This window comes from Styela clava, chromosome 15 (genome assembly GCF_964204865.1).
Source record: "Styela clava chromosome 15, kaStyClav1.hap1.2, whole genome shotgun sequence".
NCBI classification, from domain to species: Eukaryota; Metazoa; Chordata; class Ascidiacea; order Stolidobranchia; family Styelidae; genus Styela; species Styela clava.
The window spans coordinates 11,415,908-11,431,188 of record NC_135264.1 but is presented as its reverse complement, the minus strand read 5'-3'; the positions used below and the strand labels follow the sequence as shown (position 1 = coordinate 11,431,188).

Sequence of the window (15,281 nt, the reverse complement as noted above, 5' to 3'; positions counted from 1 at the left end):
AAGTGCTCCTTTAGTTATTATTATTATGTTGTTGTTGTTTTATTACTAGTTATTTTTTACACGACAGGATATATTTTCCAAACTCGCCATTTCAATGTTACGGTAAAGATGTTTTGAAAGATATAGTTAACAAAACAAAATTTTTCTTATAAAACATGCAAAATATTTTTGACAAATATTCTATATCTTACTGGTATAAATAATTTAAGACCAAAACAGGACTATAGAGCTTACTAGCATTTTACGACAATGAAAACCCAAATACAAAAAAACATCAAATTGTCTGAATTATTACGCAACAAAAATCTCTTTTTTTGCGAAAATAGTTGAGAAAGTTTTTATTTGAAAATATAACCTAATAGACATAGTTTCTCAAGTAATACTATTATATTGCAATGAGACGATTCTTAATTGATTTGACGGTGTCAGAAGTGGCGAACTAGCGACCTTTTAAAGGGTTGAGGCCCGTAAATTTAAGTGTAGAAAGGACCTTCCGCTTCTTTAAGATAAGCTGAAAGTCATAATGAAAAATGAATATTTTATGGTCGTCTGTGGTAGTGTCGAAAACGCGCGTGTTACAATTACGGCGACGGCGCTTTTTAGTCAGAGAAATTCACATATCCGTACACGACCGGGCCACGGATGGAACACGCTCTCTATGCACAGCCATAGATATGCACATTTCTGGCATAATCATAAGTGTTTATTTGGAGAACTATGCACGTCAAGTATGCTTATAATTCAGTCCGACCAAGTATGTGTTATCATAATAGACATAAGCGAAAAGTAGACGAGCAAAATTACCCACTCACTAGACAAGTAAATTGAAATAAACAACGCCTCAGAATGTTTTAAAATTCGACAGGTAGCAAACAGCCTGAAAATAGACAATGGTTTTGCCATTGGCTAAATTGCAGTATATTAGAATAAGCGACAGTAAAGAAGACTGCCAAATACAAGGAATAATGGCACGGAATACAGACTATGAAAAACAGGATAATAGAAACAACTTCGAAAGGTATCATATTCAATTCTTTATCTATAAATGGGTAATATAATATTTTCTATAACAATTTTATTTATCTTGAAAAGTGGATCTGGAAACTCCTCACCGATTCAACGATTATCGCCTGTGATGCAAAACACTCCACAACTACTCTCTCCTCCAGCAGTAAGTATTTTTTTTTTTGTATTTCAATTCATTTGGGTGTATTGTGTAGCGTGGCCCTGTAACGATTTTTGTTTCACATTGGTTGATGGCGCAAAAGACCACTGATGATATAAGCACCATGGAACATATTTTAAAAAAATCGTTAGGAATGATTTTCAGTGTTTTTCATAAACACATGAGACGGTGAAGATGGTATCGTTATAGTATTATTTTATATTTTGTGAGATGTTAATTTTTGGTGAAAATTACTGTTTGATTGAATTTCTTAAATGTTTTGCTTTTGTTTAAAGTATAAAATATTTTTTATCAATTCAGAAGTTAGACAGAAGCTCGTGTTCTTTAGATATTTATAAGCAAATTTATAAATAAATATAAATAAGTAATCTTGAATAAAAAAATTAAAGATGGTTTCATCATTTTTGTTACTGTTGAATGCTATACCTAATTTAACTGGTAGAATGAGAGAAGTCAATATTGACTTGTCGTTAAGACAGATTGGGCCGAAGCTTCAAAGTTATATTACTTATAAAGGAGAGCAATGCTCAAGTATCGCGACACCATCGGTTCCGGTACGGCCGTAGAGCACCTAGTTTGCAGAAAAGACCAATAGATAAGCGTGACGAAAGCGGTCATGTGTGTCGGAGTAAATAAATATGTTACCCCTTAAATAAAAAAAACAAAGTTTTAGGTAAAATATCGGGTTTCATATCAAATTTAAAAAAAAACTCAATGAAGTAACGGCATTTTCGGAACTCCTCTCATCTCCAAGTATTGAAATTTTTGAAGTATGATTGGTCCAGTAGTTACTTAGAAAAATATTTGTTTCAACAACAACAATAACAACAATTAACAATAACAACGGTAAATTGCAAGTTGTTGTTCGTGAACAACCATTTTATCATATCAGAACCCAAATCAGCAACGCCAAAGGAGTCAACGTCATTTACGAAACCAACAGCTATATCAATCTCTTTCTGTTGACGAAAAATCACCAACTTTACCAAAAAAGTCAAGTTTTGGAAATTTTTTGGATGTTCCGACCTCCCCAAGGGAGCCACTTTCCCTGCAATCTGCCTCGATATCGACAGACGAAGGAATCGTAACCGATGAGCTGGCACCACACCAAACTCAGTGTTACCAAAATGATCGACAGCCAATTGAGGCCCCAGAGGTAAGAGCAGACAGAAAACAGAACGAATATAAGTCAATCCAAAAGTAACCAAAGAACGGTTGGTAATGATTTATAACAGGTAAACTGGCAGAGTTAATGCCATATAGCATGCTATCTTTGCTTATTGTGGCATTACCTCTCGTTGTGTATGTAAAACATGTATAAAATGGATTTGACAAACAATAAGCCCGCGCCCTGTTGACTTAGTTAGTAGTCCCCGTTCTTGTTTTGCACGGTTACTGATACATTTTCCATCACCAGAGTAAGTATTTGTGCTCAAATCCGTCTCGTCTTATAATTTGGTAAGAGTTGTGACATTTGAAAAAGTTATTTATTCGTGTCACGGGTCATGTACAAGTGGTACAGAGTAAAGTACTAATGCGTAACTAATTTTTCTCAGTGCAGCACTTGGCAAGAGCACGACAGCCTATATAACTACATCCTATGTCCATATAATAATAATATTCCACTAAATGAAAATTATCATACAAGATCTCACTTTAGTTAGTCTCACTCAGCTATCAGATTCCTGGAACGCATGATGTTTGCTTTGTTCCGAAGCAATTCAGACGAACGTGGCTGTATAGATAGGTGTAACATAACAACTCAAATCTGTCCTTTACCGACATACCTCAATATTTTTGGCAGTATTCAGCAACAATGGGTTTGCCAGGTGTCTTCTGCGCCTGCTGTTATAATCACACCGTAAGGCAGTTCTTCAGATCAGCAGCGCCGGCAGCAATACCTGTAACTACGTTCTTTGAAGAAAAACCCCGCAAACTTTGTCGCATAAAGTCAGAAGACGTTCCTCGTCGGCGACCTCCGCTTTCAAACGGTTGGCAACAACAGCAAACGATACAAACGGATGATATTCAACGACAACAACATCAAAGAATGACATTCGAGGGGCGTGGCCATAGTATCAGTGACGCTCAAGTTCGTTACAGGCCGGAATCTAAGGAATTTATTGGAATTAAACAATACAAGCACAGAAGAAAACTGCCTCGCATTCCTAATGTAAGTATGCAATCTGGCATGTATATTATTTCAGATTTTGACATGCCCGGAAAAAATAACGTTCCTTTACAGGTAAGTGAAGTTGTTTTGCTCTCATTACCAAATTGTTCTCATCTGAAATAGTGGTTTTCAACATTTTTGATGGCGCAAAACTTCCATGGAACATTCCAAAGACTCGAGCAGTCCCTACGCAATGCGTGTAAGGCCGTAAGATAAAGTGTATAAACTATAAATATATACAAACTCAAGCCTAATACTGACAAAATTATCCCAAAAGTGCAGCAATTTTGATAAATAGTGGCAAACCAAAAGGTATTTGAGTAAATTCAAACAACATACATATTAATATGGACGTATAATAATAAAGGGGTTGAATATTACTTTGCGGAACTTCTAGACCAGGGGTGGGCAAGGTTTTTGAGCCAGGGGCGAAAAATTTTGCTCACCTAGACTGGCGGGCCATAAAAGTGTGACGTAAAAATTAAATTTTATGAACAATGTTTACATTATTTACAAAAGCAAAAACAATGAGCCCCGCGCCCAAATTTAATCGCTATCTCAACTAATTTCTTGAGCTATTTTTAGCTAAAACATCGAAATTTGGTTTTATTTTGATTGTGGCAGTATCAGGCGGGCCAGAATAAATTATCCAACGGGCGGGATTCGGCCCACTGATCGTAGTTTGCCTATGTCAGTTCTAGACTATACTGGTTAAAAACCACTAATCTATGAGTTCGTTTGAAAATAGATTTTGAATTGCTTGCGAGTTCTGTAATGTATTTGCCGAATTTGGTATTATTCTTCACAGGCACTTTAAAAACATATATTATTTCTAAATATAAATAAAGATAACCCATTTAATTTGACGTCCTCGGCCTTAACTTTTACATTGGGTCGATAAGGAATGAAATGCATTTAGAGCAGCATGGCAGAATATCAAGTCATGAAATATTCACAAATCTGTGAATCATCATGGTCTTAATATAAACTCAATTTGACAATTTTAATGGATGACCTTAGAAATGCAGAATGGCAATTAGAATAACGTAGTACACTTCATTAACGCAAAAATAGTTCCAAAAGCACATACCAAAAACTTTTATCGAGGCTTTAGTGCCATGGTCATATTCGAGATAGAATTGCCAACAAGTCTTACAAAGTCACAAATTAAAATTTGCTGTAATTACAGACTATTCTCTTTTTACTTCTGTATCACTTACATTATCACCCATGACCGTGGTAAGACTTTTCTGCAAAAAAAAAAACTTCTAGACATTTCGGAAAACTGACTTCAAAAAAAATGTCCTAATGAAGATGTGATAGCAAGTTGGCGCAAAATAAAATTGAAACAAACACCATGAAAAATTAACCGAAGTATATATTTATATTGTGGGTTTGCTTAAAAACTAGCATTGTGGGTCCAAATTTGTGATTTTCTTACCGAATATCGATCCTTCAAATGCTATGAAATTTGATCCTATATCCTGTAGATTTTAAATTCGAATCTTCAGTTTCTCCTTATAAATCTGCAACGGTCGTACCGTTTTATCGATTTGCTATCATGACTCTACCATTTTTTATCACCATGGTAATTCGATATAAAATCCATAGTCATAGTTAATTTTGATTCATATTAATACAACCAAATAAAATTAATATATATGTTTGTTTAACTCGTCTAAAATTAAAATTAACGTCTAAAATGAATCAAAACGGTCTAATTCGTCTGTTTTAATTTCAAATGCCACTCAATATTACACAATACACAATATTAGTAAGGTATTGGATATGTGGCAACCCATAACCTAACCGAGGAATGCCTCACGTTACAATTCGGGAGTGATCATTATTTGTCAACCTTTGACGTCAATTTAGTTATTAAAAACCAAGCAATTATATTAGAAAATACCGTTACTGAATTTGAATCTTTTTTTTATAAAAACAGTTTAATTAACCATCATTATTTCGACAAAAAGAAACGCCATGACGTTATTATCCATTTAGGTGGACTCCTTCGACGGACGATTACCAGAAGACGCGGCGCCACCTCAGAGACAAATCAGTAAGGTAAACTCTTCAGATAGAGAAATAAATAAGAAGGAAGCACCAAAGCCTCGTTTGCAAAGACAACGTCGACAATGTGTTGATTCGTTTGACGACTGCAACACCGAAGCTTTAAATAAAAGCCCGACACCAAGTGTACGGTTTCGAAAAAACAGCTTGTCTCCAACGCCGGACAGAAAAACACGGAAAGGCAGAGTAAACTCGGAAGAACGCGACACTAATCCCTGTCAATCTAAAGACAAGCCACAAACCAAGCCGAAAAGCAGTAATACACTTTCGCCAGGAGGCGTTCAAACGTATGCCTACCTTAACGGCAGTAACGTTTCCAGTTCATACATGGCCAATCACCGCGCAAAAAGCATGGACTGTGAAAGAAGAGTGCCAATAGCTCAAGCTACGCCTTTACAATCCAAATCCTTCGAAGAACGCCGAAATTATGACGTCATTAATTTAGAAAATTACGAAAATGATAGTGACATACGACGTTCGAGTTCGTCTACACAGGTCACCACACTGGCAGGTAAGTTAAATATATAAGCAAGTATAGAAACACTTTTGGAACAGTCTTTAAATTTTTTATGAATTTTACCACAAGATTGCGATACTATGGACAACCCTGATCACAGCTTTAGCATTGTTACTTTGCATTTTTGCCCCAAACAATAGTAACACTCTAACACCATAATTGCAGCTTGCGGTAATATATAGTAGTTTCGTGGATTTACAAATTTTGATACGCCAGTGCCGCAAAGAATTGTTACCAAATCATATAATATTCGTATAAACAGTTTTATTATGTAAATACAACTTGAAATTGTGGTGCGTAAATCTCGAGTATCAAGATCAGGGCGCTTTATCATTCATCTACTTCCCATGATGGAAACGGCGTAGTAGAATCTCTGTCTTTCTATAATTTATATTATTATAACGGAACGTTACATATGTTTGTTTTCTGGCTAATCTCCAGCAGAATGTCCGACACGATATTAATCTAGCCAAATATAGCATTGTGTTTTATGAAAATAGAATAACATATACTCGTAATTATCTTATCTTCAAAATGCATGATTTACATACTGAAGGAAATTTGGCACGAAGTAGTTTTTTAGATGAATTTTACATGAATTAATGTATAATCATGGTGTTTAAAGGCATTTTATCCCACAAGTGACAAAATTACATTATCGCAAAATTTAAATTGCATTATTTAGGCTACATTGTCACGTAGACACAACATAGACGCGTTGCGGTTTTGTTTTAAACGTATAACACTTTTCGTACTTCAGTCGAATTCTTCTATTGGTTTTTACCGAAAAATTAGAACAGATTGTCTAGATACGACTCCGAGACGAGCTTTATACTTGGCGTCCAACTGGCTGCGCCCGATTTCATTGTAGTATTTATTTCATTTGGTTCATGTGACAATTAAAATTAACTAAACTTTATACGCTGGAGTTGCATTTTTTATTTAAAAATCTTTAAAGTTAAGCTTTTCATGATTAAAATATGATAATATACGAAAGTGACACACAGATATTTGTTTCGTGATTGCTACACCCTAACTTTTGATGTATGGAAAAACAAGTCAAAGCCATTTTTATAGTTGCATTGAAAGCTTTGATATAACTATCCTACTACTGGAAGAATTACAATTCTTTTTAGGTGTTCAAATTTATTACTAAAATTACTTTTCAGATGATAAAAACACCACTTCCAGTAATGAAACTTTCAGTAATAAAAATACAACCAAGCCACAACGTTCAATCGCAGAAAGACTAATGTTAATCGGACCGACTGATCAACGAAGGGTACAGGTAGGTTCGTTGTACTTAAAGTTCGTTTGAACTAAGTTTTATTTTAAAAAGAAAAAGTAAGGTTTGCTAGGCCTAGCGCTTTGAAAGAGTGTGGCTACATTTATTTTTGGAAAATTTCCGTTTCAGATTTGGCATTATTTTTTTTCTAAAAGACGGAAATTCAGGTTTGTTTTGAGACAACATCGACTAACTTTGTTTGAGTACTGAGATTTTTAATTCAACTATCATCTAATTTTAGTAAGTCACCATGCGAGTTTTTTATTGCATCAGACTGTGACATCATAAAAATATTCAATTAAAATGCTTCTAAAAGTTTAAAAGTTTTGTTAAAAGAAAAATCAATGAATTCCAAAATATAGCATTTTCATGTCCGTCGAACCACTTGCACCCCCTGCAAACTTATTTTTATAAAAAAAAACAATGATACTTTCAAAGCATTTTCTATATAATTTAAAACTATAATTTCTATTATTGTGGAAACATGCCACAAATGCTTGTCAATGATGTCAAAAATATTGACTTTTGCGGTATTACATAATACATATGTTCCCTCGAGTATAAAATTTGACCTTTTCTACCCAGGCTACGGATTATGCAGCAGATAAGCTTTCGTAAATTATAAATGTATCTGAATCCATTCATCCGTGATTTCTTAGTTTGGAAAAATTGTAATTTATATTAAAATAAACACAGAATGATTTTTAAGCAAACGTTGAATCAAATCGAACGGATACATTGAAATGTATTTGGCATCATTTAAGTTAGTCGCGGTAATTATGACCGTTTTTTCTACTTTGCAAGAATCTACTCAAAATCAAGATCATGCGCACTCACTCAAAAAGGATATAAACTCGTCTCTAAGTAACGGGCGACAAATGAAATGCTCTACTAAAAAATAGTAGTAAATTTCGTATTACCTTTCTAACATGAACAGTCACTCCATCAAGGGGGCGGACATTGCCCTCATCTTTTTTTATTTTACCTTGAGCAATTACAAACATCGTACAATATATATATTTGTCAAAAGTCAAATTTTGAACCTTTCACAATACACTGCTGAAAATATCATCAATAACTATGTTTCATAAAAGTGTAATAATAATATTATTCAAGATAAGATGAATAAGAATTCCTTTTTCGTGCAGAAAAACATGTGGTAACTCTTCATTGAACCGCTTTTTAGCGCACTATAAACAGCTTCAATTATTTATTTCAGGGCATAGTGCAAGATGTTCTGGTAGAAATGGGCGAAGAAAGAATTCTGCAATACAAAAGTGCTTTTGCCAAGTTCGATAAGGTATAATGTACAGATAATATTTCACGCAATAATACTTTAGTCTAATCAGCTCAATACATATATTAGATGAAATATATGGAGACAAGTACTGACAGCAGACGTTTGCCCATGTTCCTCAAAATATAAAAAATACTTTTATGTAACTCGTTCATGGCTACAAATTTATTAAACCGCCTGTTTATTTATGGACGTTTCACGTCCTGTTACCGGATAAGGGAGCGTAATGAGTCTAAATATTAAAACCGCAACCGGATTTCGAATCTGTTATGACGTCATGTACACCATTAAAATTAATCTGAATTGAAAATATTGTATATTTGTGCAATATAAACAAATGAATAAATCATTTATTGTCACGCAGTAAAACATATAGAAAAAAATCAATTGCAACAAGGAACGTTAATCCTCTCAAGTTCTATCCGAAGGGAGTAGCACACGAGCTTCAAAATATGATATATTATGGAGATTTGTGATATATATAATGACCATGGGAAAATCTATTTTCATTGCTGTGTCGATGAATTAATATACAACAAGTGACACAATAAATATTTATATGTTAATGTAAACTAAAATTCTACTGCATCCAAATCTTCAAGGTCAACATGACTCGTAGACGTCACGGTTGGGATTTAAGTGTATCTCGGCCCAAAAGCATTATCTTTTCGCGTGTATGCGGTCGCTTGTAACTTTCCATCTACCTTCTCTTAGTCAAGGACTCGCGACGATTTTTTGAGTAAACTTGCAAAACATGAATAGTAAAACAAGACCTCGTAAAAAAAAGGTTACCAAATTTTGTAAACTATCGTAACTTTTAGCGGAAGGTTTTGACTTTTGCACAGTATAGCGTTTAATCGAGAACCGGTAAAAGCAATCACAATTGTAAATCTATCAGGTCAACCATCTTTCGATGACTACCTTACTACCTGATTTCAAATGTGGAATCATATTATAATTACACCAGTTTCTATGAAACGTTTTAAAACCTCATTTGAATTGCACATAAATTATTTTTATTCACTATCAGGACTCCAGTGGAATTATTAGTTCAAAACAATTACGAAGATTACTTCGAACCCTAGGACACAATCCAGGAGACGACGAACTTCGGGAACTTGTCAATCAAGTTGACATGGATGAGAATGGAAAGATTGATTTCAACGAGTTCATCATTATGATAGGACAGTAAGTACAGTAGAATCAATTCAAATAAATGATTACAAATTCGATACAAACAAGACTTTAAACTATCAGATTTATATATACGTTGGTATCTATCATTTTGGGAAAATCCTAACTTTGTTTGCGGAATGTGTATAAAAAAAATTTCGTTTTCATCTTTATGCTTTTTGTATGTTAGGTAGGAATTTTTGGCTCACATGTTGCCTAGTTTGTGTGATTGCGAAAAGCGGAATTTTTTGTTCTGACGTAGTCCACATTCCGGGTGACATAGTGATTAATATCTGTATATAATTATCTGTCAATGCTCTAACGAAAAGGTTTATTTCTAGCAGACCTTATTGGTAGCAAATTATTTTGGTTTTAATACAGAAATGTTGCTGATTCAATTATGCATGTCGGTGAAACTTTTCATTTAATGTATTTCTGGTATTCAATTACAACTGCGCATATAAATGTGGCAACGATATAGGTTTCTTCAGCATTTTGACAAGGCAAATGCATTACTAACATATTCCTCCGAATATGAAATATTCATAGACTAGATACAAAGCGAAAATTACCCCAACAATTTATCCAGTTGGAAACGGTTTTAGCTGTTCTGTGTCAAATTTTCATAGTCCAACAAGCGTGCCTGGGCGGGATATCTAGCGTTTTAAATGTGAACTCGACGAATAAATTATCCAGAATTGTTTTTTGTTATATAGTCCAAATACTTGACGATTCAAAGGCAAATGCGATGAAATTTATTGATCAAAATAAACGCAACTTGACCTGCGTTGAACGTTGGCGAATGAAGATAACGTTACTCTTTGGCAAACGCAAAAGTGTCATGATGACATGTCATGATGAGCGATGTGTCGAAATATGACTTATAAATAAGTCAAGTTCAAAACCTAATTTATTAAGCTTACCGTGAGTTAGAAAAAAGCGAACAACTGTTCCGCGGTCAAATTTTGAGATGAGGCAATAACTTTGTTTCGTTTGGTCACCTTATTATATAGATTGCGGTGTTTTTATTACCAGTTGCAATGAAGCACTTTATTCAATTTCCTATTCCATCGTCTGAAATAAATTTAAAATCCGATGCACTGACGGAAATACTGCTTTTAGACCATAAAATAAACTACTTATTACGAACAACTAGAATCTGTGCATATATACTTCGTCGCCAAAAATTATCGTAAAATTTGATTCACTGATTTTTCATATATCAATAGTGAAATAAATTGAAAGCTAAGACTGCGCTATGTGGCCATCCCGAGGGACGGCGGCTTCCGCACCAGATTGATAAAAGTTTCGACTCTTGACTCCAGCACCAAACTCCCAGAGAAATCAAATTGCATAATAAAAACTTTTTGGTGCTCCAGAAGTATGCGCACCAAGATGTCTCACAACCTGAATCCTAACCGGTACACACATACTATGTTCAGGTTGTGCGCCATCTTGGTGCGCATACTTCTGGAGGGGCAACTTTTGCCTATGCAAGCCTTCTCCATTGCTTGACTTTTTGAAACGCTTATTCTATATTTTACTGATTCCCAACCGCGGATAGTTAAATAATACGACTCCAACTCAAATTAAAGCATGTTAAACTCTGGTACTTCGCCCACACTATTTTACAGCCAATCCTATATCATAGGCGAATTTAGTGCAACGGACTTTATTATGGTATACTCGTACAGCAGTCAGAAGGAGGAAATTCAATAATAACGGTACTCCCGTAGTGTGTGTACCAGGTTAGGGCATAATTTGATTCCGATTTCCCTTCGTTTAGTTCTATTACGAGTTCGGGAACTGTCTGTGTTAGTCAAGTGAATATATACTCTCCTCCCTTAGGTTTCAGTCCCTTCACAAAACTTAATGTAACATAGGCGAACAAAATTAGTTATCTCCATATTGATACACAAACATCTGGAGCGACATAGTAACCGCAGTATATATTGCCGCATAATCACAATTATACCAAAATTATACTTATTTCTAGTTTCGACAAATCCAACAACACTTCAGAAGACTTGAGCCATATTTTTCGCGTATATGATGAAAGTACCGGAGGAAGCATTAATGTTGGAGAACTCCGTACAATCTGTTCAGAATATCTTGTTGAATCGGTGCCTTTGGAAAACGTGAGTATAATTATCTTTCTTTTATTGATGGCGCTTAGTTTGATATACAGGTGAGAAGATGAGTAGATACTTGATTGACGATTAAAAGCTCGTATTGATTACAAGAAAAGTGTATAACACAATTTCTTCTCTTTATATCTCCTACTCTAATGTAAAGTCTCCCGTATAAATATAGAATACAGTAACCAGTACAGTACGACATCGTTTTATCGGTAGACGTTATGAGTGGCCAACTATACCTATATGCATTTGTGCTGGTAGATTCATGTGCAACTAACATATGATGTAACGATGTTATAGCAAACAATAAAACTGTCTGGAGACGAAATGTCATTGAAATACATTTGTGTTAAAGTGCAGTAAGACTGCAATTAACTTGTTATATTGCAGATTAACGAAATGATCGATTTCATTGACCGTGATGGAGATGGGGAAATCAACCGCGATGAACTTTGTCGAGTCTGGAGTAACCGATGGTGACCGAACAATTAAAAAAAAACTGCTACTTTTCTGCCATAAGTTTTATTGTGAATATTGTTTGCAAAATAAATATTCCAAGTGTTTCTTACAGAGTTTGGTAGAAATGTTGGCATAATTCTCTGGTCTCCACGGAAACCGAATATTCCAATACCTCGCGCATCATGCAAAGCCCTATATTGCTTCTGGTATTTCATTGAGGTTTCCCTGAGCAAGAAGTTCTTAAGATCCGAATACCCATCCCCATCTATAAATTTTCATTGCATTTACTATTAACTGTAAGTCTTTCGTAGACAATGGTGCCAGGTAACCTATATTACCGCATTAAAACTTGATCACGAGGAAATTCTATGATAATTATAGTGTATATACTTCTTACCTATATCACCCTGATACTAAAATTGATTTTTATCTTGGTTCCAGTATTTGAAAACTTCGGATACATCCCGAAGCCAAGTATATATTTTAAGAAAGTATGATGAAACTGACAAAAAACGAAGTTAGTTAAGAATTTTTAACACACTTTTAGGCTTTCATACGACAAAGTTTTTGTTAACAAAAATTTTTCAAACGGGAACTGCAGCCGATTGTAAATTTCTCCAAGCTCCGCTTTCCGCAACCCTGGAGGATGATAGCATTGACGTTCACTGTGTAGAAGTTCCATGCTCCGGCATATGGCGCTACAGAGTGGAATAGCGTCCGATTTTTGAACAGGGCGCCGTGAAGAAATTCATTGCCCGTATCCGGGCCGTAGGAAAGTCAGAATCGTATATTCAAGTACCAAAAACCAGACCTGGTTATCTCGCAAATTTGAACATAGATTGACAATATCTGATGTTTATAGGGTGCACCGTTACGGATATCATTAGCAAGTTGAAAAAATATATTTACGAAATATACGAAGTTACTGAAAAAGTAAAATGCAATTTCGCATACGGGTTTCATTAAACTTCAACTAGAACTTCACCTAGTTTCGTTCATACAATTGTTGTAACGCTGGCCAATTTTTCTGGGACGATTTCAGGATCAAGTTTAGAAATGAGGACCTCTAAACCGGACAGAATTGCACCAGTCAAAAGTAAGCTCCTGGACAGTTATATTGATTCCATTAACGCTTGTTTTTCTAACGGGTGGCTATAACCGACCCCCTTGCCTACATGATGAATTTGTTGGAGTTGGAAAGGATTTACATATTTATCTGGGGGAGAGGAAAGTCGATAAGGTGGCTTTATCACATGGCGAACCACGGCATCCTGTCCGGTTACCTTTAGCCAAGATTAGAAAGCCAGTTGTTTTCAGACTTGGTGGTGGAGGAAGCCGTAACCGGACTCAGCTAAGATATCGATAGTTCATATGTCGCACTCGATCTGTGGTATAACACTGTTTTTGCCACGTGTAATGGGACGATTCGACAGAAACTGTTGCGAACCGCCATTCCATATTATTTTTATTAACGGACGCCAATCTATAAACTCCGCGTACTGTCTCGCACGTTTCCCATTTTACAATTTGAAGCGATGGATTAGTTCTTATCACTCGACTAGTTGGCAACAATCTCGCATGTGTTACATTAGCTTTATAGACTTAAATTAATTGTTCAAACAAAGAGATAGTTTGGTAAATATTAATCTAAATACATTAACATATGATAGTCAATTAAAACACTTCAAAACTGCGAATCCACTTTCCGTTATTTGACCCTTTTTAAATTATGCCTATTTACCTTGCTTTCACCCTTTTCAGATAAAGTAGGACGAAATGTATTCTTCGTGTGACCGATACCTCACTCGGAGCATACTGATGTATTTATACACGGACAAGCATAAAACACTCGATGTGTGATAAACAACAAGATTTCCGTTTATGACATTTTAGAAATTACGTTTCATCCGTAAAATGCGGTGCTTAATTGATGAATTCATAATATATGTCCTACTTTAAAACTTAGCTTTATGAAGGTTGCGGTAGAAGATTTTTCATTCTATAATTGCTTTAACAACAACTAAAGTTTTAAGGAGCATTCCTTATTGTTCAGTAACTTTAGCTGAATTCTAAAAAAAGTTGCCAAATAGACTGATTGCATTGGGTGATAATAAATGGATAGAAATGATTTTCAACTCCTTTGATATTTTAAACTCCAATTTGCAAGACCGAAACCATAAACCACAAACAGGTTGTATATGTACAAGGCCTAACAATGCACCTTACTAACAATAATCGTAATTGTAAGAAAGATTAGTTTTACATCTGGTTCTTGACAATAGGAGAAAATGTTACAGCAGGTGACAAAAATGATACAAACGAACATGCTTTTTTAAGAATCGGTATCAAATCTTGCATATGGAAACAATTGCAATTGATTGCCTTATGGGTTAGCATTTGCAATTACATATGGATCGTTTTGATGAAAAAGGTACACAGATGCGTATTAATATCGATAGGACAAAGGCAATAAATGCAAACGGTCAAAAATAACATGAAGCTTGTATTTTGCGTTAGTCATCAGTTTTCCTCACACTCAAGCTTGCCCGACCATATCAGAAATGAAAAATGAATAATTCTTTTCCTTGTAAGCGTCGTGAAAACACCAGGAAATTAAAGCAATGATTTACAAATCAGCTTGATCTGTATATTTGGACATGTATGAACCTGAGCTTAAAGATACAAATTACCAAGTTTAAAGAATAATCTTGACTGGGCAGACATGGTAAAAATGATTTATAACTAGGCTGTAACCGAAAATCAAAGTTCAAAAATGAAGACGAAAAACTTGGACTTTATACTTTTTATCAAATACACAACTTATTTCGCTTGTTTTAAATCGTTGAACTGACCTACAGTAAAATATATTTATGGAGGAAACATCCAATCTTATTTTATTGTAACTCGTTACTGTAGATAAACATATCGTTATATTTTCTCCTTCTGTGGTGCTAAGCAAATAGTTGTACAATATTTCATA

The 15,281-nt window shown here is 34.9% G+C and overlaps 1 protein-coding gene across 2 annotated transcripts; it reads left to right on the top strand.

Annotated features, from left to right (window-relative positions):
* The first annotated feature begins 567 nt into the window (after positions 1 to 567).
* Positions 568 to 13,194, top strand: LOC120333795 (uncharacterized). Of its 2 annotated transcripts, XM_039401167.2 has the most exons (11): positions 623 to 728; positions 866 to 1,018; positions 1,093 to 1,171; positions 2,079 to 2,342; positions 2,991 to 3,359; positions 5,364 to 5,943; positions 7,119 to 7,237; positions 8,454 to 8,534; positions 9,562 to 9,719; positions 11,701 to 11,842; positions 12,233 to 13,194. In XM_039401167.2, exons 2-11 carry the CDS (start codon positions 891 to 893, stop codon positions 12,320 to 12,322), a joined length of 2,010 nt encoding a protein of 669 aa, XP_039257101.2. In that variant the 5' UTR covers positions 623 to 728; positions 866 to 890; the 3' UTR covers positions 12,323 to 13,194. The 2 variants fall into 2 exon arrangements, with proteins under 2 accessions (XP_077976722.1, XP_039257101.2); XM_078120596.1 differs by having other exon boundaries at positions 568 to 1,018.
* Positions 13,195 to 15,281: the final 2,087 nt, after the last annotated feature.

What these genes read in the sequence shown, in the direction of transcription:
- LOC120333795 (XM_078120596.1), top strand. Translation starts at nt 891, where the DNA reads ATGGTTTTGCCATTGGCTAAATTGCAGTATATTAGAATAAGCGACAGT. An exon ending in AATAGAAACAACTTCGAAAG is followed by an intron (nt 1,019 to 1,092) that starts GTATCATATTCA and finishes TATCTTGAAAAG; the next exon opens with TGGATCTGGAAACTCCTCAC. An exon ending in AACTACTCTCTCCTCCAGCA is followed by an intron (nt 1,172 to 2,078) that starts GTAAGTATTTTT and finishes TTATCATATCAG; the next exon opens with AACCCAAATCAGCAACGCCA.